Source organism: Pteropus alecto, unplaced genomic scaffold (genome assembly GCF_000325575.1).
Source record: "Pteropus alecto unplaced genomic scaffold, ASM32557v1 scaffold95, whole genome shotgun sequence".
Lineage (NCBI taxonomy): Eukaryota > Metazoa > Chordata > Mammalia > Chiroptera > Pteropodidae > Pteropus > Pteropus alecto.
Window position 1 is genome coordinate 4,277,221 of NW_006441071.1, and position 26,937 is coordinate 4,304,157.

A 26,937-nucleotide genomic window follows, 5' to 3' on the forward strand; every position below is an offset into this window, starting at 1 on the left:
AATAAGCCAGACAGAAAAAGTTGAAAATCACATGATATCACTTATATGTGGGATATAAACCTAAAAGCAACAAATAAACAGGACAAACAAACAGAGACTCATGGACATGGACTATAGACTAGTGGTTACCAGAGGACTATAGAGTAGTGGTTACTAGTGGGGTGGGGCAGCAGGGAGTAGGTAGAAGGGGTAAAGGGGGTCAAATATAGGGAATTGGGGGAGGGAGAAGTGGGTAAAGGGGATCAAATATATGGTAGCTGAAGGAAACTGGACTTTGGGTGGTAAACATAGGAAAGAATATACAGATGTCATATGATAATGTACAACTGAATATTATATAATTGTATTAACCAGTTGCCCCAATAAACTTAATAATAAAAAAAAGTTTTTCTAGGTCCTGTTTTTCTATATCTCTTTTTCTTATTGCCTTTCAAATAGATCTTTCCTATATTTGCTCTTTCTTTCACGTCTTCAAGATATTTCATCTATTTCTTACATCTTTGACAACACTTTACAACTATCAACTATACATTTCCTTACTCAAATTTATAACCATCTCAAATTCAATAAAAAAATTGAAATCATAACTTATTGCATTACACAAACTGATCTCCCACCCTTTGTCAGAAATATTAATCTTACAAAGTATAATATTAATTCATATTTTATTGCTCTCTATTCCTATAGCCTTTAATATTTACTCTGTTGTGATGCAGCACTATTGAAGACTTCTAAAAAAGAAAGGTCCTCACCTCAGATTTTTTTTTAAATGGGTTATAAGAAATGACAAAATTAATCCTTTACCCTCATTCTGGCCCAGAGGAGAGCAAATGAGGTATGAGGAATTCTAACACTAATTGTTCAGGCACAAAGTAAGAATAGCCTAGAAACAGAAAAGCTTATTCAGCTACAAAAAACAAGCGATTCAACAATCACAAGATCTTTGAACTTAAGTGGCCTATTCTATCTAAAAGGAACAAAACTTAGGGCACCCAATTAGCTTAATCAGATTAAAAACACACATACACGAAATTACAAATAAGAAGGAGCTGATTATACCAGAGACATGTAAACTTTCAGTGATTATAAGGAGATATATCATAGCTCTAAATGTATATGAAGTACATTTTCAAACTTGAATAAAATGAAAGATTTCTATAAAAATATAGAGCCAGGCAACTGACTCAAGAAGTCACGAAGTCCAGTTCAAAATGATACTTCACTTCTCTGTCATTACTCCATTTTAGGTAAAAGTATCAACAAACAACAAAAATAAAGAGAGAGGTGCCCTCAATAGAAAAAAGATTTCAAAATATATATATATATGAAAGGCAGAAACAGATGGCAAATGGAGTGCAGCAGAGGAAGCTTCAGCCTTCTAGGGCACACATGGGAGACATGTACAGAAAATAGGAGTGGTGCTTAACAATTGAGAAGAGACTCAAGACATGAAAACGCAAGGTACAAAACAGGGCAGGAGCAAGTCAAAGTGCAAAAGACAGAAATTATCTGAAAGACTGAAATCAGAATGACCAACCACACCCATGTGCCCTTTTCCCAACCATGTAGAACTCAGGTAAACAGACATTTACCTGCAAAAAAAAAAAAAGAAAGAAAGAAAAAGAAAAAGAAAAAAAAAGAAATCTATTCTAAAACCAAACAAGAATTGGATAAGTTCTCTAGGGGAGAAACTGGCAGCTGGGTGTGAGTAGCTGTGCCACAGAACAAAAACCAGAAGCCACATTACCTTTTATGACTGGTACTAAAAGTCATGCAGTGTCATTTCCTCCTTATTCATGCAGTGTCATTTCCTCCTTATTCTATTCATAGGGGGCAGTCACAAAGAGAGAACAGATTCCACCTCTTGATATGGAAATGGCAAGGTTCTGGAAGCATTTGCAGGACTAGAAATACTGTTGTGGCCATTTTTGGAAATACGATCTTCCACAGCCTCCAACATGAAAGAAAGTGATCAATGGAAACAGAAAAAATACAAAGACCTCAGAAGAAAGAAAAAGAACTTAAATAATTGTTTATTGTCTGTTAAACCCACAATTAAAAAAAAATTAAGAAGATATGGAAACTATTTTTTAAAAGGATATTATAAAAAGAGAACCAGAGAATTAAAAGCAATTAGAAATTAAAAATGAGTATCGATATAAAATATTTAAACAGAAAAATTAAGAGAAACTTACAGACTTTACCAGAATCTAAAGCAGGAAGACAGAAAATGTAAGAGAAAATGTAAACACTGTAGAAGATCAAGCCAGGATATTCACCTTCTCACAGACTAAGAGGTGTTCTAGAAAGAAAGAAAAGGAAAAATAAAAAACAGGAAGAAATGAGATTGAATTGTGATGCATCTATCAAGTATTGTTTCACAGAGTAAAAATATCAACTCTCCCAAGGCTTAGCATCTACCTCATTTTGGTACTCTCCCATCAGCAAGTCTGAGCTTAACTTCAAGTAGTCTAAATTACAAATATTCACTCGAAGAAAAGAATTTGAAAGCTAGAAAGATTCAGATTGAGACACTTATAGAATTATTCCAATTTACATTTCTATTTTAACCATTTTTTTTAGTCTCTCCTAGAGAGAAAATAAAATGCCCCAAACTCTGAAAAAAAAATTCTGTATTGGAAATAAAGTGGGCTCTGAAGTTAGGCAGATCCAATGTTCAAATTCTGACTCTAAAATCTAGAAATATGTGACTTTGGGCAAATTTATTAATAACTCTGATCCTTAATTCATTATATATTCATAATTTACATTTATGTATTATAGTATGTTATCTTTCCAGGTAATGAGGATTATAGATATAAATCATCTAATCCATAATGGTTACATTATTAGCATGATTCAAGATCCTCATGAGAATCCACAAGTGTGACAGCCACATTTCTACTCTGCCTCTATCATCAAAGAAACATTCTCTGAACTAATGTTAGGACAACTGATTTACCTATTACCTGGTCTCATCTACTCCTTGTCTATATTTTCAGTTACCAATAATGTGATTTGTGTTCTTAAAGCAGGAGGCTATAGCAATCTGATTTCTGCAAATGGAGCAAATTGATAGGTTCTATTTCTAATAGTGTGAACAGGAAAAGTATTCTCATCGGAGATTCAGTCACAGATGGAGGAAGAAGAAAAGCTGGAGTGATTCTCTTTATTTTCTGGTCCCAGATAATATGAAAGAAGACTTGAGAGAGACAAAGCAGGAGAAAAGCAGGTATAGTAAATGGTTACCAGCATCCAAGTCTGAGAACCCAAGAAGAAAGAAAACATTTTAACAGTAGACTAGCCTAAAGTCTCAAAGCCATGTAGATAATGGCTATCTATAAATAATACTGTGAGCCATGCTGGAATTCAGGCAATGATTTAACCATCAGAGGCTGTCAAAGTATATTAGAGGGGGCCATTCTCATCTAAGTACAATGATCTGTCAAGGACAGACAACAGTAAAAAGTTAGTAAGAAAGATATTAAATTGTACGCAGATATTTGTTTCTTAAAAGAGTTTAGAAAATAGAAGTCAGCCAATTTCCTACATGAATTTTGCTTTGTTTAGCTACTTTAATGAAATATTTTTATTAATTACCAAAAAAGAAAAAGAAAATCCTGTGAAATTCTCAATTCTAATCTAGACCTTAGCTAAAGCACAGGCTTTATCAATTCAGACCATAAATTCATGTGACTGAAAGTACTTGTCACCACCTGGGGGCAGCATACCACTAACTGTTGGAAGCGACCTAAGGACAAAGAGCCAATAGAAGACTGAACATGCAAATGACAAAGACCACACCCAAAACATGTCATAAAATAGGTTTCTGACAGTAAACAACACAATATACATACATACATAAATTCAGATATACATACCTGTATAGTTTATATATTTACATATAAATTAACATATAAGTAGAAATAGATAATTGCATATAATTATATATAAATTATATCATATGTAAACATAAATTAAATATATGTAATTTATATAAGTTGTATAATTATGTAGTATGTGTATGTATATATATAACAAATTATGTCCATATATATGTATATCTGTGTATATAGTAAGTCTTTACTTAACATCATTCATAGGTTCTGCAACTTTAAGCGAAATGACATATAATGAAACAAATTTTACCATAGGCTAATTGATATAAATAACAGTTAAGTTCCTACGGCACCTCATCAACATAATGAAATGTTGAACAAAATGACATTAGTCAAGGTCCTGCTATATACATATAAGTACAACTGAAAACTGGAAAGTCAATGTCTTTTTTATTTAATAAAATAAAAATTTTGATAATAAGTTGTACAATTTCTTTTTTAAAGCTCAGAAAAGAATTTTCTCTACCATGTAGCTTCATTAATTCAGAATATGATTAAGTGGCTTGATAGGGGAAAATCAGATTCATTTCTATTGTGTTTTCTCAAAATGGGCAACATATGACAGGTTATAGAAATATGCATATTTTCAAGTCTAGAAGCAATAATATCTGTTCTAAAACCTAAGATTTTGTTAAAAGGCAAATAATTTTTTACTGTCATGAAAATATTGTTATAGAATACACAAAGAAAACATATAGTACTTAGCAACTTTCTCTTTAAATAGCTGTGAAGCATTTTATTTTTCTTAAATATAAAATTTTCCTGCTGTGATATATTACGATTACAATTTTTCAACAATAACACTATTTAAAACTATTAAGGACTCAAAGAAAAGCCTTTCAAGCATATTTTAAAAATGTATTCATATTTTATGTAAAGCATCTTGATCCTGTATACTGTCAAGTTCTTTGCAATTATTTTTGTTTCTTAATCTGCACTGTAAGCAATTAGTACCTAACTCTTAAAATGTTGTAACTGTTAAATAAAATTATATGAAGTGCCTTACAATATGTCTAACCAAAGTGTATGCTCAGAAATGTTAGTGTTCCTTCTTTTCTAAAATTACACTACAAATAGCAAATTAACTTTACAAAAAAATTATTTGAATACAAAACACCTAAGTAGGGGAAAATTCATTGTTCCTTTTTATGCTCAATGCAAAACAAAACAACATACCTTTCCTTATCTGGCAAATGTTCTTGGTTTTTATTGGCTGTTATTGGTTTTTTAATGACAATGCCTAATGATATCAAATGCTGTTGAGAACGAGGCTGGCTGGGCTGGCTGGGCAGGTGCTCTTACACACACCCTTTCAGATGTACACACCAGAGGTAAACACCAATCCAAAAAATAATCATGGCTTTAGAAAAGCACACACAACCACTTTCAAGTTTCTGTATTTCGAACCAATAAATCTGCTTCTTGAGCTCTTGAGCTCTATCCTGAGAACAGCTATACAAAGAGTTAATTATAAGATGCTCATCTTAATAGTGAAAAATGAACACAATCTGAATCTCCAACAACAGGAAAATAGTTATATACATTTCAATACATTCAACAGATGGAGTATTATATAACTCATTAAAATAAGGTTTTTTAAATACTCAATAAATGTAAATCTCAATCACTGGTTTGCTGAGGACCATCTTTGATTCATCTCTTTCACATTTCACATCTAATCCATTAGAAATTCCTTAAGTTCTACCTTCAAAATGCAAATATATCCAAAATCTCGCCATTCTTGTCTTGTACCACCCTGTTTTAAGCCACCATCATCTTTAGTCTAGATTATACTGTTAACCTCTGGTCTCTCTGTTTCCACTTTTGTATACGTACAGTCTAATAGATGCTATGATATAAATGTAAATAATGCCACTCTACTCCAAAAATAGGATGTAAAACTATATATACTTCCAGTTTTATTTGCCAAAATATTAATAATGCTCATATATGGGTGATGATGAGATTACATACACTTTTTTTGTTTTATTCGGTTTTTAAATTTTTTCTTACCGTACATTTAATTAAAAAAATAAGGTAATATTTATTTAAAAATTTACACAAAATTGAACTGTATGACTCAAAATATTTTAAGTAGTATTTAAAATATGGTCAAATCAAATATTAATACTGTTAAGAAACATGATAACTCTAATCTCGAATTACCACTCATTGAAGACAACTTTAAACATGGAAAAAGTATTTTTAAATTATATGAGGACATATACACTTTGAAAAAGGAAAATTATGTCATAAAAGGTTTAAACAGAAAAGTTTTTTATTTTATTATATATTTTTCTGTTGTTCAGTCTACCAAAAATGGGAATAACACCTTTTTAATAATCTTAGCTCTGGCTTGAATCTTCTCTGTTAAACTGTAATTTAAAAAAAAAAGGATCTGAGAGCTGTTGGTTTCTTCATTCTCTTTTCTCTGACCTTGAAATATAATTGACTACATTACAGGTCTCAATGGTATTAGTCATTAGGAAGATAAAAAATATATGGGATTAAAGTAAAAATGATAAGACTTAAATTAAGTAATGACGTTAATAATCCTACGATATGGAAATGGGTTATGTGATAGATTTTAATTATTATAATAATCGGGGTTTATCAACTAAAAAATGTTTAAATTTTTTAAAGTAAATGAATTTGGGGGCTCTTTTGCTGAAAAGTTTACTTGAGAAAATATGGCTATATATTCAAAATTATTAAATAAATGACTGTTCGCATTCTATACCCTCAGAGTATGGCAAATAATTTTATTAATAGTATAAAGGTTAGGACATTTTTTAAATAAAAAGAAGGTATATATTCATAAAATGTGACTTTTGAGACTATTACTACAACACCAAAAAACCTTTACAAATTATTCCATTTGAAATTTGAAAAATACTCCTTTTTTTCTTGCTTCTTCTTTCCCATCCACAATATAAGTGTAATTAAGTTTTGAAAGTAGAAAATAATAAAGCACAGAATTCATTTACTATTAAAATTGAGACATAAGCAAGAAAAAGCCAAAGTAGCTGCAAGAAGGTGAGGAATGATACAGGGAGCTACGAGGAGGCATAAGTGTTTGAGATCCTGTGAGGCTGCTACAGCTTAATGGGATAGAAGACAAAACATAAGTAAGCAGATGACAGAAAACAATGATGAAAAAGAGCATGTGACTAAGAGCTGGATCAAAATAATACAAACTATTTGGCAAACTTGCTGTAAATAAATCTTTTATTTTTTTCCATAAGCCATTCTCTCTCAATGAATGTCTATGATTTTTCATGAACAGAATTACAAAATTGTGACAATTCAGATAATTTAAGATTCTGTAATATTTTTGGAAGCCCTTATCCTTTGTTATATCAAAAATTTCATCGACTGCTAAAATGTAGGTTATTCTTTTTAATTAAATTCAATATATTCTCCACAAAGCCAAGTATTATACTTTCTATACAGTAAAGGTTCAAATGTATTAATTAGATGATCAGAAGTTACTTTTTAAGAAAGATAAATCATGTGGTGATTTTTTACATTTTACAGAAAGATTCTTTGCTTTACTAAAATATTTTTAAATTTTCTATAATCAACACACCAAGTATGTTTCAGATGTCACTGAGAGTTATCAGAATTTTATAGACATCCAATTTTTCCCAGGAGAAATAAGAAACAAGTATAACTATACCTTTATTCTAAACCTAAAGGATTCATTCTTAATGTCAAACTTACTAGAGAGAGAGCAAAATTAAAGTCTCTTTTCATATAAGCAAAGTCATTCAGTTTCCCCTTACTCTAATCTAAAATATTTTAAAAAGTGACACAAACCTAATGCCCATCAGCAGATAAATAACTAAACAAACAATGTCATTTACAGTATAGAGTGCTGTGCATCAATTAAAATGATAACTAGATCATTTAAGGCTGGTGTAAGGTTTAAAGAACATAGGCTGTTTTAGTCCAGACGTGATTTCTTGGGCAACACAATCGTCTCAAAAAGTTGGTAGGATTTTAATCTCCTTGCTTCTAGTCAGTGCCATGTGCAATAAATATAACAAGATTCTTTCTTGGAGATTACCCTCACTACTGGTTTCCCTATTTCTATATACCCATGTGTACACGCAGTCATGGCACATAATGGTGGTTACCTTGAGGTCATTTAAGATAACTAAGATATAATAAGAAAGCTATACCCCTAATTTGCTCTTTGCTATGAGACTGAGACTTAATGGACTCCTTCTAGGCCCCAGATTTCTAGGATCTCTCTCTCCTCCCTTTTATATATATTCACAAGCTAAGTAATTCTTTCCTGACTTCATCCCTTTCTTGTAATACCTTATTCAAAGCAAAGTGTCAAAGCCAACACATATATATACTCTCATCAATTCTTTCCAACCACTTCCCCAACAACTATAGTATCAGCAGTCCTAAATTATCATGAGAACAGTTTTATCAAATATTTTTGCACAGCTTAACATGGATTTCCATCCTTCTACCTCTGATATGTATCCTCACCACAAACTGACCTCTAAGACACTGCCTCAGACTTCAGGTATTGGTTACAGCAGCAACCCATTTTAAGGTACAAATTTTGGTACTAGCTCCCACAAGTATATTGCTCAGAGGTTGACACCCTCATTAAAGTAACTATTTGAATCATTCTTTCACCTACTCTATTAACATGGAGTGTCTACTAACAAACAATCTGAAGTCTATTAAGCATAAAAATATGTAAGGCAGGATCCAAGATAAAATGGTTAGCATAAATAGTTACTAAACTTAAGTCTAAGTTTACCTGAATTCAAGAAAAAAAAATAAAATACATTGGATATAGAGCTTTTGTTGTCTTATGAAATACTGTACACCATAGAAAATAAAAAAAAAAAAAAGTGTTGCCTAACTAAAGTGTCTCAGAGGTCCAGTAATACTAATGATATTATGGACCAGGACAATAATATAAAATATCTCAAGAATGATTTAGGGGAATGGGGAAAAAAAGATAAAAAAACAATTCTTTAACTTGTTGTATTTTTTCCCACACTAATATATTCTATATTCATTTGACTGTAGTTTCCAATAATAGAGGTGTGCTATAGCTAACTAACTACAGTTTCTGCCTTCAAAGTATGTTCCTTTCACTGACTTAGAAAGACCCTGTCTTTCCTAAGCCCACAGATTTTAATATTTTATCTTTGTCTTTGTCATTCTATAGTCTCATTACTATGTTTCTAGGTGCTTATTCGTTATTTATCCTGCTCACGGTATGAGGGATTTCTTTAATTTAAGAAATTACTCTTTCTTTAAATCTATAAAATTTTTAGTCATTCTTGCTCAAAATATTGCCTCGCCCTGATTCTCTTTCTGAAAGTTTATTAAACATTTTCATTCTATTTTATCCTACTTTCATTCTTTTATTAATAAATCTCATTCTTTTTCTTTTCAATTAACTTCCTATTATCCATCACTTTGTCCCTCTGTAGAGAATTCCTACCCAATATTTAAACCATTCACTGAGTTTTTAATTTCAATGATAATATTTTCATTTATTGTCTTATAATTTCTACTCATACCTTATTTCTTAGAACTCTTAAAAACACTTATTTTAAAGTAATTTTTAAAGTACCTTTCAACAATTGGAGTAGTATTCCTCCCACCTGAGGTGCAAATTTTCTCATTTGCTATGCAATTCATTTCTTTCCATGGTTTGTAATATTGAATTTCCCATTAAAATCTTTTGTGTATTCTCTGAAACATCCCTACTGAATATTTTCAAGTTTCCTTCTACAAGGTCATACTGGTTCTACAAGGGTCAGACGATTTTGAAGATAATTTCTCAGCTCAACAGACCTTGGACATAGAGGCAGCATAATCTAAAACTCTCCTTTCACGTGTGGCACAGGCCTGGGGTTCCAATTTTTTCCTACCCAACGTCCACAACAGACATCTAATTCCCCTGTATGTGAAAGGCAGGGATGTTCTACGCCCCATTTCACAATTGGGCAGCCCCTCCTGCCTCCCAGCTTCACACAGGTAGCTCTTCTCTAGTCCACAGGGGTTGAGGCCTAGATTTTCCTAATGTTACAATTATCAACTCCAGCCTCCAGCTAGGTTTGCACACCCGTGAGCTATTTAAACTTCAGTTCCTCTCAGCATCTGGTTTTGAATATCCTCTTTATTTCTAGTATCTGAGCATTTTTCTCACTTCCTTTTAAGGTTGGCTGAATACCCCACAACGCATTTGTGATATTTTACCTAGTTTCCACTCCATGTATTTAGAGAAGTCCTTTCACGTTAACAAAACTTTGGTAACCAAAACCTGACAATGATAGCATGAGAGACATAAATTACAAGACAATCATGACTAGGAACATAAATTTTAAAATCTTAAGTGAAAAATTAACAACCTGAGTGTAGTAATGTATTTTTTAAAAGTATCACAACTAAATGGGGTTTATTTCAGGAATGTAAGCCTGCCTTAACATTAGTATACTGAATAATGTAATGCACGGGTCAGCAAATTTTAGATAGGAAATACTCTGTGTGCCACATGAAGTCTCTGTCACATATTCTTCTTTAGGTCATTTTTTAACTTTTTTTTATGGTCTTTTCAACACGTAAAAACCATTCTTAGATCATAGGCCATACAAATACAGGTTGCGGTCAGTTTGCCAATCCCTAATAATAATTAAACGTACTAACAAAATAAGAAAAAATCATACAATTATCTCAATAGATGCATAAAATGTATTTGAAAAATATCCAACATTCATTCATGACTTTTTTAAAATAATGCATAATCTAGGAAGATAACTCCCTTAACTCAAAAAGGATTATAAACTGAAAACCTATAGCAAAATTCCTTCTTAATGGAGAAATGTTAGATTCTCTTTAAGACTGGGAACAAGATGAGAATGCTTACCGTTTCCACTTCTACTCAACAGCGTATCCTAGCCAGTATAGTAAGGAATTAAGAAAAGATGATTACGGTTTGAAAAGGAGAGGGAAAACTCAATAATACGATGGTTTAATTAGAAAACCCTGTGAAGTACAGATAAAGCATAATTTGAAATAAGAGAGTTTAGCAATGTGGATGAATATAAGATTAATATATATGTCTATTTATTCATGTGCCAGTTACTCAGTTGATGTTAGTCTGTGGGGGCTCTTGAAGGAACTAAATTAGGCAAGCTTTCTTCCAGAGAAAATTTTACATTAGCTTCTGTCTAGACACTACTGATCTGAGATTATCCCATTCAGGTATTAAGCAATTCCTTAAGGTGGGCATCTCAGGTTCAAGGCCTGATCTGCTGGTGGAGCCCAAAGCTTAGTCTACTTCCAGCACTGGATTTGTTATTTGCCTGCCGGGTAAACTCAGCATCTGTTCATAGTGCTAACTTTGATTTCCACTCATTGGAGTTTGTGTTGTTGTTTGTTATATTTTCATTCTGTGAGAGTTCCTTTACTATTTAATGCACCACTGTTATATGAGAAGTGTCTTATCCAAATCTAGTTGTATTGTAAAGAAAGGCCATTCTGAGCATCAAGTCTAAAGCATAATTCATAAAAACTATTACATATAAAAAAATGATTAAAAACAAACCCCAAATGTTAACACTAGTTGTTTTCAAAAGATAAGTTATGAGTAACTTTTCTCTCCTGTATTTTCCATATCTTCTATTCATGATCTTATTTTTGTTTTAAAGAAAAAGAAGCGATACACTTTATTTTTTTTAAGAGATTATACACAGGACACGTTAACAAATGATTTAAATATTATCGAAAAATAAAATACCAAACATATAGATGCTTTTCAAACAGTATCTTAATTAATTCTCATAAAAATTCTGTAACTTAAGTATCATTATCCCTAATTTTACAGAAGAGGAAACTGAAGATCAGAAAGGTTAAGTTACTTGCCCAAGTGACAGAACTGGGATTTGAATTCAGAAATACTTGTTCCGAGGCCAGTGCTTTTTCTACTGAATCATGCTGCCTCCCACAAGAGAGCACTTTCACATTACCACCTGCTAGTTCTAATTAAGAGATAGTAATTAAACAGTTCTTCACTCCTGACAACAATATTTAAGCTACTGGCATTTTAAAGAAATTAATACAAACAGCTTTTTATCTGCTGAAAGATACTATAACTAAACACAAATTTCAAGCTACTGCAAAGAGAAAAGACTCCAACATGACACAGTTATATGTATTTTCAAAGCGTGGTTAATTACATTACCTATTAATAGAACATAAAGTATAAAAATGTTGTTCAATGACCAATTTACTTATAAAAATGTTCCACTTGACTAGTAATCAAAACAATACAAAGAGTAACAATGACGTACTGATCAAAATGGCAAAAAATTTTGAAATAGTAATAGCCAGATTGGCCAAAAAGTGAAATTCTCATACATTTTAGGAAAGAATGTAACTGGTAAAAATTTGCCGTAGACCAAGTGATATTAGTTACACTTTAAAATATATAAGGCTTTTGACCTAGTAATTCTCATCCAGGAATTTATCTTGAAGAAATAATCAAGATATGTAAATAAAGATTTAGCTACAGGGTTACTAATCGTAGAAATACTTAATAATAGCAAAACAGAAAAAAAAAGAGAAACTGAAATGAATCTAAGTCTACAGAAGTAAGAAATTATGTTAATCAATTTTAATAAGTTTTTCTAAAAATTAAATCCCAGTTTCAATATTTATAGACCAGGAGACCTTGAGCAAGTCCATTCAACGCTCTCAATTTTATCAAAAACACAATGGAACACTAATAGTACCTATTTCAGAGAGGTTATTTAAGAATGATATAAAATAATTAATGTAGAGATTCAGCATAGAGCCTGGCATATGTATGATGTCAATCAATAATATACATAATGTGGTGATTAGGAAGGCAGATGTGAAATCTGACTCTCTTGGTTTATCACTTACTACTGCTTGTGCAAGTTATGTAACCTCTTTGTATCTGTTTTCTCATTTACAAATTGAGAATAATCCCATAGTTTGTGTCAGGTTTATATGAGATAACTGTTTATAAAGTATTTAGCATAGTGCCTGGCAAACAGGAAGCTCTCAATTAACATTAACTACTTCATGGGTAGTGTTAGCATTAGTTATTAGCCACTAGAATAAGTATTATTATTTGTATAATGAATTGTATACTAACTCTCAGTTGCTTACTGTTATTAAGTATGATATCCAATATAAAAGCTATATTATATCATTTTGTTTTTCCTAGCATTAGTCGTTCCATTCCAATATGTATAACCTCCCTAGTGAAAACTCCACAAGTATTATAATCATAAACTAGAATCGTATTATATTTTAGAGCCAAAATTTACAAAAGATACCAGTCTAAATTCCACCAATGAAATTTTCTAAGTGACAGCTATTTTATTGTAACTTCTCTTTTCTCTTCTGAATACCTTTCCCACATTAGAACAGCTCTTCTTAACCAAACTTCTTTCATCCCCAAACACCTACTTATATAAGAATCAGAAAGACCCATATCGAAAACCTTTCAAAATCCAAAAGATATGTGGAGTTTCGAGGTCCAGAGGGCACAAAACAAGTAAAAAAAAAAAAAAAAAAAAAAACTAAAGAGAGGAAGAAACAAGAAAGATAAATGAAACAAAAAAGAAAATTATTACTGAAAAAAATCTCCACTTTGTTTTCAACTAACAAGAAAAGCCTACTTTTACATTTTCAATACATGTGAATCACACTTGGAACTGGGTCCCGGAACCATGTTTCATTCCATCCTTATAAGCTCTTAAAGAATAAAAATTTCATGTCTCGAGATCAGTTCCCTATGCAGAAGATACACATGATTCCCTCAAGGACCCACACCCAGAGGAAACAAACCATTATGCAAGGACTGTTTTCCTACCTTAACAGCTTCTCCGAGAGTTTGGTTTTTGTCAGCTTCCTCACTGGAATGCAATTCAAGTCTATAGTTCAACTCCTGTAATTGTTGTGCCTGTTCATTCAATAGCATTTGTGCCTGCTGTTCCCGAAGTAATGCATTATTCAGTTCTTCACATGCACTTTCAAACTTCTCATGGGTGATCAATTTCTGAAGGGGGAAAAATTCAATTATCAGCTAACTGCATTTTGTATCATTTAATCTTCAGAACTGTATTTGCTAACATAAAGAGTATAATACAAATGTCTGTAAATGTCTGATAGATGACAAAAAAATAGTTTGTTTTTCTTAATTTCATGTCAAGATTAAAAAATAAACAAAAGCATTACTCTAGTTTTTAAAGCACAAAAGCCATACTTCCAAAGTTATATTTAGTCAAATAAAATCTTGGGGGTTGGCTCCATAGTGTAGCAGTTAGCATGTCTGCTTTACACGCAGAAAGTCCTGGGTTCACGCCCCATGTGGAGCCCCGGGTGCCCCAGGCCCCACCACCCAACTCCCAATGCAGTGCGGGGTGGGGAAGGCCCCAGGTGATCGCTGCCAGTGTGTGGAAGGAGATGCCCCGCCTTCAGAGATCCAGTTCTTAAGGGGAGAGGACAACATCCATAGGTCAGGGGTGGAAGTGGCCGGGGCAGGGGGAATTAGAGAGGGGGGAAATAAATAAAAATAAATAAAACCTTGGGAAACTTATTTCAAGTTCTAAATAGATCCACAATGCTCAGTTTAAATCTTGATACACAAGCACATTTTATAAAGATTATGACTGTGAGAATTAAAGCCTTTAACAAGTTCCTGTGCTCCTATTAACTAAAAGTCTGTGTTCGGTGTGTTATCCTCCAGGTCGCCCCAGTCATACGTCGCCTCCTGGAGAGTCCTTACCAAACCATACCTCCTGAATCCCACCTCAGCTCACATTATCATACCATCTTATTTTACTTTCTTCATTGTCATTATCATTATCTCCATCCATCTCATATAGTTGTCCACTTTTTTTATTGCCTGTCCACACCCCGCCACCAACCACACACTTTAAGGACGTGAACTCTACTGGGCAGGGACCACATCCACTTTCCTCACCAATACACAGAAGAGTGGCTGGTACTCAATAGAAGCTCAATAGATATTTGAGCCAATGAAACTCTGCACCATAATAAACAACATGGTTTTTATGATATGATGACTGCTTTGGAGAGCAAAGCACTCTGCTCTGGAATAACTAACGACAGTTCTAAGACGAGGGCCATTCCTTCAGGGGTATGGAATCCAGAGCAGAATACACTTATATTATCTCCTGTTCAAAACATTTAAACAAATGAAAATTAGTTACAACAAACAACAACTGACATCTTGATCTTGAAGTACAAAGAACAGGAAGGTTTCCCAAAAGGTAACCTGAGGAAAAAAAAACTAAAGAAAACCACAGAGGTCACTTAATCATAGTAAGTGTATACTTTTATCTATTTAAGAGTGATAACTTTCCTTTGTTGAAAAGAATTGGATGTGGATTAATATAATTAACCACTAATATAAAGCAAACTGATTTTTTTTAAACTGATTTTTTTAAAAAAATCTAGTTGAGGGGGAGTAGGAAAAAATCCCATTGATTCTAGGTATCCGAAATGTGTAAATTATTACAATTTAATGTGGACTTTACCTCTGAGTTTTCTGACAAATGAGACAAAAATAGAAATGTGCTTAGTTATAGTTTCCTCTTAGGCCAGCAATAGCAAGCATGTGATTCAAGTAGAGAGAAAAACTTTTGCCAAAGCTAAGTTTGAGGATAAATTTATTACATGGGTCTTTCTATATTATAATATATAAGTACTGTTTTACTTTGGTACCAGGTACCTGGCCTGCTACCTCCTGGAAGAAAATGTCTTTTACTATCATTTGCCTTTTCAAAGGTGTAGATAATGCATTCCTCAATACTGATTAAATTTCAAAAGGCAACAGTATAGCATAAAAATAGATTTCCTAATGATTAACCTAAGTTAATACAAAGTAATGAGAATGATCACAAGGCACATACAAAAGTTGCCTCATTTACTGAGAGTCAACTAGATAGTAGTCAACCAGTATCTAACAACACATCATTGAACTTGTACAGTGTTTAGATTTTAGGGAACACATCTTTTTACTTTCTCTTAACAGCTGCCTCACTCTCTACGATGTCCCATTACAAATAAAGCCTTCACTTTCAAAACATCAACTATAACAGCCTCCCCTTGGCACTCCAGCTCCATTTAAACTTCTTAATCTCTCTTTATTCCCTAAGAGAAACAGCACTCTTCTGGGTCTTGTGAACAAATATTTCTGTACTTCTATCTTTTATTTGTTATGTTGTTTTAAATCATCACTCCTTGCTATCAGACCATTCTGTTCTATGCAATCTACTTGACCTCTACAAATCAAGATCCCTGACATTTTGCAGGACTTCTTCCCACTCCTCCAGAAATCCTCCTTTACCTAAATACTTAGCTAATTTTAGCCTCGCTCTTGTCTATTCTCTATCCTTCCCAGAGACTCTCTCAATTATGTTCACTCTTTTGCAAGCAAATAGAATCAAACAGGTATAGCAATGTAAAGTAAGAAAGAGATGGTATCTGAAAGCAGTTGTAAGGGGCTAATAAACCAAAATAAGATCCTGGGGGTTAGTTGTTAAAGGCATCAGTAGTAAGGAAAGTACTGAATAGCTTTTGGCAAGCTGGATGTTTCCTTTTACATTACATTTTAGACCAACCTTATCAAGCTATTTTATCTTCCTCCTACATACTTTGCTTGAAATCAGTGAAAGATGAATCATTGCCGGCACACTCCCAATTTTTTTTAGAGGAAAATATCCTTTATTAACACAGCTAGGTATGAACATTAACCACTACAGTGAGGTGGTTAAAAGTATGAGTTTTAGAACCTGATTACCCAGATTCAAATTCTGTCATTTCCACTCACTAACTGTAACTTTTGGCCAGTTACTTAGCTGCTCTGTGTTCCATGGTTCTCATCTGTAGAAATATAACAATAGTATTGAACTATTATTGATATGAAAGGACAAAATGAATCAACACTCTAAAGTGCTTAGCGTCAGTGCCTGATATATGGTCAATATGTCATTAAATGTTAGAAATCATCACTCTGTCACTTATACCTTATATGTCAAAATACAAAAATTACATACACCATTCCCTCAATTATTACTTCAATTAATCCTATTCTTATATCTTTACTTCAGTGGAAGTATTTCACACTAAACATTTCCTGTAATATATTCTTAGCTTTTGCTGCAGGCCAGTTAGCTTTTAACCAAAGCCCTTACAAGAGGATTCTATCACCTTCCAGCAATTTTTCTTCAAACTCTTACAACCTCTCTACATTCTACAAATTGAGTCCTGACTACTTCCAAATTAACCAAAGATAAGGTGTTAACTTGTTTTCCTAATACTTAACTAGGAACTAGGAAATCATATTGTGTGGAATATCTAAAATTCTTCATACATATTTCAAGGAGTGATATAGATAAAGAATCTTTCAATTTTCAGGAAATCCATTATTAACTAAATCTACTTATAGTTGACTATATTCTAAATCTCAAATTGCATTAATGGCTGTCTCTTTCCATTTTGGCAGACCATCTCAAGATCCCAAATTTAGTTAGTACATAAAATTGAAAGCAAACCAAAGAAAGAGAGAGAGACACTCCAAAGGAACTGGCTTTTAAAAGTATACACAACAGCTTTCTATGTTTAAGTATAATGGCAAAAGAAAAAATTTTAGAAACAGTCAAAGTTCGTTTCATACATATCATACATCCATATGACAGAACAGTATTCATTTATCTAAAATTAAATTAATAATAAGTAACACAGAAAAATGTTAACAGTACTTTGTTTACGTATATATGCAAACTGCACATGCAAAATCATTCCAAACCACAACTATGCATAAAGACATGCATATAAATCTGTACACTGAGAAAAATGTAAGAAACAAAATGCATCCACACTTCAGAAATGACTGGTTCTGGGTGGTAAGATTCAAGTGATCTGAACTTTCTTTATACTTTTTTCTATTTTCATTTATGACTATTATGCGCTACCTTTATAATCAGGAAAAGAAATGTTGAAGCAACTCATAAATTTTTCTTCTCTGAGCAAAAAACAAAGGAAGCGAAGAAAAAAAGGTGTTTTCTTTAGACATTCACCATAAAGAATACTATTACTTATCTCTAGTCAGAGGGTAATTCATGATTACCTGACCTGCCTAATTTATAAGAACTGTTCATCCTTTGAAAGATAGCTATCCGAAACAATAATTAACATTAGCAGTTTACATTATCATAGGATTAATAACTAAACTATCTGCTGTTCTCTGTTCCAACAAATGTTAAAACTACAAATTCCATATTAACCAACAGGTACTTTTAAACTGAAGTTAACTTGCAAAATTTAGGTTTTCCAAAGAAGAGAGTACTCAAAGTAGCTTGTTGCTAAATTTAAGAAACAAATTTTGTACTCACATTCATATTTAGTTGTCATCAGTTGTATACAGTTTTGAAGTTTTAGAAAAATCGTTTAACTCTATATTCCTATATTGATATTAAAAACAAAGTCAATAACTAACCCAGCTGCAAACAGAATGTGTGGAGATCTGCATTTTGTTGTGCTTCATATGTTTACACATTTCAATCTTGATCTAACGTTATTTGGCTTTTCTTGTCTCAGCTATCTTCTGCTTTCTTAAATAATACATATAAATCCTTGATGGATGTTACGCAAAATGAACATTTCTTTGGAAAAGCTCTTGATTTCATACTAAATAACCTAATTTACTCAAAATATTCAATGTAAGATGAAAAAAGGAAATTCCATCCCCCACACCAAACATCAGTTTTCCCCCTTGGGGGTATTTTATTTATTTATTATTTATTTATTATACATTTGGGGGCTTATTTGCTGTAGCAGTTAAGCTACCCTAACTTAATCGTTTTCTTTACTTTCAGTCACAGCATACATTTTAACAGAGTTAAGCGTTCTACTGACACAGAATCAGTATTCCTAAGCATCTGGTATAACTTTTTTTTAATTGAGATATATTTGACATAAAACATGTAGTTTAAGGTGCACACGTGTTAATTCGATAAATTTATATGCTGAAATATGATAACCACCATAGCATTAGCTAACAACTCTATCACATAGTTATCATTTGTGTGTGTGTGTGCGTGTGTGTGTGTGTGTGTGTGTGTGAGAGAGAGAGAGAGAGAGAGAACATTTAAGGTCTATTCTCTTAGGACTTTGAAGTATATAACATTTATTGGGGCATTTTAGAAGAGAAGTGCTCTGAAGAAAAAGAAACCTTAATGGGAATTTGAATTATTTGAAAAAACAAACAAAAAGTTAAAGAAAACATGTAGCTAGATCGAGATAGATAGATAGATAGATAGATAGATAGATAGATAGATAGATAAAGATAGATAGATAGAATCAAAGGACAGTTCACCAAAACCATAGTTCTTAAATCATATATACTTACAGATTGCTTAAATTCATTTAATTGCATTTGGAGACCCTGGGCTTTGTCAAGCTCTTTTTTCATTTCATTCACATTTCGTTTGAATTCTGTGACCTCTAAGCGCAGTGAGCGACGCTCCACTTCTGCTGCGTGCAGCCTTTGTGTAAATGCAAATATTTGCTTCTGTAATGATGCTGTGCTTTTCTGTTGTTAAACAAGAGCAATTTTACAAGACATAACTACAGGTTTACTAATTAATTAATAACAATGACCATTTTACCAAATTTAATGTAACAGGTTACACAGAGAACAATACGAGCTATAGCTGAAACTTAGAGGTGAAAACTTTATTTTTATGTGACAAATAATTTGGCTTATATGAAATGAACAACTGAAGAAAAGAAATAATCTAGATGGCTGGAAAACAGAACTGATGATCGCTTATATCTCACACAATTTCGTTGCAGTAAACTTATAGGGAACAGTCAACTCAGAACTCAGGCCAGAACTCTGTATTTTGACATTTGGCCACATTTGGAAGTGCATGATATCTAAAGGAAATCAAGATATAGTCATGTACAACTAATTTAAAGTACAAATAAGCCTGACTCAGAAATAAATTTACAAGTCCTAAAGTCCCTATTTAATAAAATTTCATACCTACCAAAATGGGCACATGGCCACACAGTCCATATTTCAGGGCCAGTGTGTTTACTTTATGAAGTCCACGGGCCAGTCTCTGAGCCAGGGAATCTTTTTCTACATATGTAACACTCCTGATGTTGCTGCTACTGTGCAAAGGTAAACTCTCCATTGCCAAACTAATTTTATCCATGAGTTTTGCAAAAGAACTCTTGGCTGCACCTATAAGTAAATGTCCACAAACTCTGGAATTCGGATCTTCAAAGAAAAAGAAAGACAGAAAAATGTGAATTGTCTCTTGTTCATTTCACAACACTTCCGATCACAACACAGTGGAAGTATTTCCTCAAATATACAATTCTCATTCATTATAGTGATAGTAATTCATTCAAAAAGTCCCCTCCCACTTTAATTTTCACTGTAAATAAAGGAATGTATTTAGTTCACCTACTAAATGATATATCTAAAGAAAATCTGCATGGACTTACAGTATATCATTCACACTGAACACTAGGATACTAAAAATTTATCGCCACTCTTTTCTTGTTTTAAAACGTAATATAAATTCATTTTCTATTTACAACTATTGAAGCTTATTACCTTAATGTCACACTATTTACATTCTCAGATGAGAAAATATAATTTGCCTTATTCCAAGGCAATTAAACTTTACAACTACAATTACTTATTTCCCCATGGATTTCGGTAATCATCCCTCTCATACAATGGACTTAAGGTCCTAGAAAATCCAACATGGCCTGCTTACTGCCAGATTCATCAGGTCTGTAATTAATAATTGCATTTAATGTTGATAAATGAAATTGTCAGTGCTCTTTCTACCAATTGGCATTCCAGATAATAGTTAATAGGTTTATTTATGCCTTAATAAAAGTTGTGTAATTTAGTTTTCCCACTGCCAGGCAGGTATTAATCTGTCATTACTTGTCTTATGGTACTATCCATGTAAAATGACAAGCATGAAGAGATTATTTAAATTCAGTAGTATACCATTCTATATTTCAAGAGCCTCTAATTTTGGTGTTAATTTAAATTTTGTCTTCACATCATAAGCACAGAAAAGCATAGTTGGTCTGTTTTATCCAATAGAAAAAAAAGTTTTCTAATTCTAAGAATATGTATGGTTCAAGAGTAAAGTGCAACACTGACTAAGAAGGTAATCAATCAATGTTTACTATGTCATGAGGAACTGTTTCACAGAAGTTTTATGTTAAAAAATTCCAGCCTTGTTTAATTTCTTCTATTCTTCAATGTATAAAAGATCAATTTTTAAATTTATGCAGCAGTCAGAATTTGAAAACCATAATGCCTAGAAGTTATACATAACATAAAAATTATTAATTGGATAAAAGCATAAAATAAAAAATTAATTGGATAAAAGCATAATATCTTCCATTTAAAATTTATTTCTATCAATTACTAATGTATTGACTTCTAAGCATATAACATAAGGTAATATAAGTTTAATTCTATATGCTTCTCATAATCATACTATACTCTCTGAGAATCCCCAGGATGGAAGACAAAGTATATTTGAAATACATAGTTCCTTTAACAATCAAATTCCTTAAATAAATCATGAATAAAAAAGAATTTAATAGCTTTATTTGTCAATCAACATATAATGCAGAACACTGAGTTAAAAGAATTACTAAATCATAGTACACATTTAATAGATCGCTGCTGAATAAATGAACAGTGAAATTTATTTTACCTAGAACATTCAATATAATACATCATTCCAATGCCTAATACCCTGTTTCTCCAACTGGTTTGCAACTCCTTAACTGTGTCTTTTTTCTTCTTAGTAAACTCTTTTTATCTGTACTGTGCCAGCCTAGCATATTTTTATATGTTGAATTAGTGATAATTCTTTTTTATTTCCATAGCAACTACAACAATGCTGAATACAAAAATGCATTAAATAATAGCAGGAGAAATTAATAATAACTTTTATGGTATGTCAAAAGTTAGTCTTTTTAAATAAACAAGATAGTTCATTGTTTTAAGAAATTTTCACAGATAAAGTGACTTTAAAAGCAAAAATCAACTACAATTAAATTTTAAGGAGTAGTGGCTTTTAGGATATCACAGAAATGTGTTTGTGTAGACACTAACCATTCTAAAAGGTGAATTAAGTAACAATATAATTCTACAAGGTATTCTTCTGAATTTTTACAAAGAGAGAAAGAGGCATACCCTCTAAGTCCCTGACTACTGACTCTCCATGAATTACAGAAAGAGCACTAAATAATTTATTCCTTGATGAGGAATAAGTGTTTTTATAATATACTTCACATTATACAATATAGAGCACAATTAGTTCAATATTAAATAAATGAAAAAAAAAACAAAAAAAAAATCTTTAGTGATATAGTTGTAGAATTATTTGTATAATGATCCCGAAATAAGAGAAAGAAAGTCACCAAAGTTTTTCATGTCTAAACTTGTCTATGGACAATGGACTAGTGGTTACCAGAGGGTAAGCGTAGGGGAGAGGGGTAAAGGGGATCAAATATAGCGGGGTAGTGGGAGGGCGAAGTGGGTAAAGAGGATCATCAAATATATGATAGCAGAAGGAAACTGGACTTTGGGTGGTAATCACACAATAGAACATATAGATGTCAAACTATAATGTACACCTAAAAATTGCATAATTGCATTAACCAATGTTACCCCAATAAACTTAAAAAAATAAATTAAATTAAAAAATAAATAAATAATAAAAAATAAAAGTAGATAAACTTGTCTAGGTTGTTTAAATATTTGACTAGCTACATTTAACAAATTCTTGTTTACGTTAAATATATTTGTTAATCACTTTCCCCTATTTAATAGCATGTATCTTTTAAGGAAGAAGAGAACCCTATGTTCTGCCATTACTTTTTCCAATGGAAGAGGCAATATTGTATATCTAAGTCTAAAACTTCAAAAGAAATTCATAAAGAATTGTTTCAAACACGAGATCTAAACCTGTGGGTTACAGATCTCATGGTAGAAGAGAAGAGAGACTGAAAAGTTAGAGTTTCATGACTTTTAACTGCAGCAGCTATTGCCAATTTTATCTTTACTTAGCCCTAAAAAATATACACAGCATGAATATCTTATGTTCATGATGTTGTGACTAATAAAATTAAAAGTCCATTAAAACATTGCAGAAGTCAACTGCTACGAAAATACAACTATTACGTGGGAGAGAGCAGACTACAATATGTTTTCTTATTAAAATGAAGTACCTCACACTCAAGAAAGATTGAGAAACACTCCTTCAATGAAAAAAGGGAAAAATGAGTAATTATTTCATTAATATGTATGTAAATATGTAATTGTTTAATTATTTAAGAATAATGTTAGTCATGAATGTAATATTAATAATTAGTAATATAATAACGAATGATATTAATAATAATGTTAGAAATGTTAATCATGGTTAAATCATGGTTAATGTTAACTGCATGAAATTTCGACCCAGTTCTACACACCTGGGTATGTTTTGTCATCTTTGACATCTCCATCTCCCTTGCCATCTACCCCACATCCTGCCCTTAATAGTTCTCCAATCTATTCAATGTTCTCTGTGATCATGGCCTTATCTCATCTATATTCTTGCAAGAGTCTCCCTACTCTTCTCCCGTCTTTGTCCTCTTCAATCCATCCTCCACTGTAGATAAAGTGACTTCTAAAATACAAATAGGATATTGTCATAATCCCTGCCTTTAAGCTTTAATGACTCTAATCAGATCTAAGAATCCAAACTCCTTAAAACATGCTCATACAACCCTACATGATCTGATCTCTGCTTACTTTTCCAAAAACACCTTTCACTATTACCCTTTCTATAAGCAATTCCTTTCAAGTGACGTCGACACATCACAATCGTAAAGCATTCCTCTGAGCAAAAATGATGCTTGTGTCTCCAAAAAACTAATAATTTAGGAAATGTGAATGTGGACATCAGTTTTCAAACATGGGAGTCAATCATTATGATAAGATATTTGCTTCAAAGAAGTGTTCTATCTAAATAAAAAATAAAATAAAATGCTATAAAAACAGCCCAAAATACTATTTTAAAAATTAATAAGATAATTTGTCTTACCATATTTTAAACCATCAAGATATACTCATGAAAATAGCAGTATGATACTGGTACTAGAAAAGATAGGGAGACTAATGGAACAGAATGGAGAGACATGAAAGAGATCAAAATACAATAATTTAATATATACTAAATGATATACCTTAACTCAATGGGGAAAAAGATGGCTGACTGAATTAAAAAGTGTTGGGACTAGCTGGTCATCTGAATACAACTAAATCTTAACCATTTTCTCACTACTTACACCAAAAATAATTCCAGATAAATCCAAGATTTAATACAAAAATGGAAAATACCGGACTAAAATATGAGCAATACAACCTTGAGGTAAAGCTAGCCTAAGCGAATCACTAAAAGACAATTTTATCCACAGAAAAATTAAAATACAAACTAAAAAATAAATTTACATTATATATGGCAAAGTGTTAACATGGGTGATACTCAAGTTTTTATAATTCAGTAAGAAACAAACATCTCCCCCTTATATGAACATAATGAGATAATTTGTAAAATAATATAAATGGATGCAGAACAAATGAAGATATGTAATCTAACAATCAAAAATAACTAATAATATAGTTTCTTTTGCCTTTCAAATTGATAAAGATAAAAAAAAACTGTCAAAACTTCATGTTCCAAAGGCATTATGAAGCAGAACTCTCGCTACTGTTCATGAGAGTGTAACGTAAAGCAATTTTTATGAAAGGCAGACTGGCAATACTTTCCAATGCAAAATATGCAAACTCATTTCTCAAGAATTTAGCCTGAGAAACAACTATATAAGTATAAAATGACTTTATGCACAAATATATTTATTACAGCATAATTTATTACAGTATTGCTTAAAATAGTGAAAAACTAAGAAAAACACCAATATCCATCAATCAGGAATTCAGAGTAAACTACAGTGAGTATGTGTGTGTGTATATGTACACATTTTAAAAGACATAGCATAGTAAAAGTTATTGCTTAGCCAAACTAAGAATGCTGAACTATGAACTGACCCTTCAAGAAGGCAACATATATGTCATGTTGGACATGAAATTTTTTTTTATTTTTTTATATTCAAAAGTGATGAAAATCCTGGTTCACAAATAGGTACTGCTGCAAATGTAATTAAAGTTTCTATGTTTCACTTTACAAGGTGGAGATAGGCTCCTCTCAAAAAAATACCAGAATTCTCCAAGACTTTTAAATTCAAAACCTATTGTGATAAGACTTTGTCCTAAAGGCAGTGAGTTCATCTTTGGCTAGGTCAACATATTCAATACAATTTACCAGAAAGAAAAAGGATTGTGAATCCATGGTTTGAATTTCATGCTGTACTATGATGGAATTTTACATAGTCATAAACGCAACCAAAGATAAATTATCCATTCAAAATCTGTCCTTAAAAATTATGATAGGCAAATAAATTTTAATTTAAAAACCAAGATATCTGTTCAATGTAAAATTCTTTCAAATTTTCTATATGCTTAAAAATTCTTATGATAAAATGAGTGAAAAATATGAAAAAATGCAAAAGTAATAATAAAAAAGAAAATCACAAAATAAAAGAAAATTCAGTAAGTTAATGTGGTTCCCCAAATTAGACACTAGTACCTAAAGTACCAGAAATGGCACATGGTCAGATTGTACTGTTTTGATTTTAGATATGAATGTTTTATGTAAATAACAAAATCCTCTAAACTACTTCTTAAACTTTACTATGCATAAAAATCATCCTAGGGTCTTGTTGAAATGCAGATTCTGATAGAGTAGCTCTGGAGTGGAGTCTGAGATTATGCATTTCTAACACATTCCCAGTTAATGCTGATGTCACTGGTCTGTAGACCACACCTGGAGTAGCAAAACTCTTTTTTATTATTTGTTAGGATTAAATAAAGCCTTAAAGCTTATGAATATATACCAATAACTACTTACTAATACAAATATCTTTACCTACTGCTTTAAACTTCGTAAGAGTGAAACCTCAATGTTATGCTGAATACAACCTAGATTTTTGAGTTTTGCCTGAAAGAGTTGCTATGACCTCTAGAAAGTTAGCTCAAAGTATATACGATGAAAGAAAGTTCTGAGTAGTAATAGCAGGGGTATGCATATTTGGGTCATCTATCTTCTAGATAATTAAGATTCAATTATAATTTAAATGTATAAATGTTACAAAATGTATTAACATTCTACTCATATCCATATGCTTCTGTATTTGTTCAGAGATATTTCTAACCAAATCAGCACATTTGTTTCTATCTTGAAAAATTGAGTCTGGACTATTCATTTGAAAACATTTAGATATCTAAAGGGTTCTTTAGTTCATTCCCAAAATGATTGATATCCCAACCCCTTTGGTGGAAGTAACATTCTCCCCTGTTTGAGGTAAATGATCTCTTGCAGGCACACCATTTGGATACCTGGAAGAGGTAATTTATCTCAAGTGGGCAAACACTTTAATGAAAGAAAGCAAGAAGGTTGCCACCTGTCCAGTATTTAGACAGGCAACATGGAAACTGGGGTCTTTGCCCACTGTCTATAAATACATCATCAAAGTTTAAGAAGGAAATGAAGGCAACCACCTTCAGCACTTTCTGAGCAGTGAATTCAAGCTACCATATTGAATTTCTAGTTTCATGAAACAGTTTAAAGAAAGATATCAGTTCACTTGAGACATCAGTACACACACACAAACACCAAAAAAAAATAAAAAATAAAAAATAATGGAACTTGACTAAGCAAGTTAAATTTACTCCTGATAAACTTATGAAGTGGGATCTTTTCTTAGTCAAATTTTATATATGAAGATATTGAGGCTGAAAAGGGATTAAGCAATTTTCCCAATGTCACATATAGTA

The 26,937-nt window shown here is 32.0% G+C and overlaps 1 protein-coding gene across 1 annotated transcript in view; it reads right to left on the reverse strand.

The window, feature by feature from the left end:
* CCDC171 (coiled-coil domain containing 171) overlaps window positions 1-26,937 on the reverse strand; it is a 256,342-nt gene that overhangs the window by 108,993 nt on the left and 120,412 nt on the right. Inside the window, exons 20-22 of the mRNA XM_025051395.1 lie at window positions 19,997-20,232; window positions 19,354-19,536; window positions 13,789-13,974 (exon numbers count right to left, since the gene is read on the reverse strand). Of these exons, the coding sequence (XP_024907163.1) occupies window positions 13,789-13,974; window positions 19,354-19,536; window positions 19,997-20,232 (605 nt within the window). The remainder of the gene's footprint in view (window positions 1-13,788; window positions 13,975-19,353; window positions 19,537-19,996; window positions 20,233-26,937) is intronic.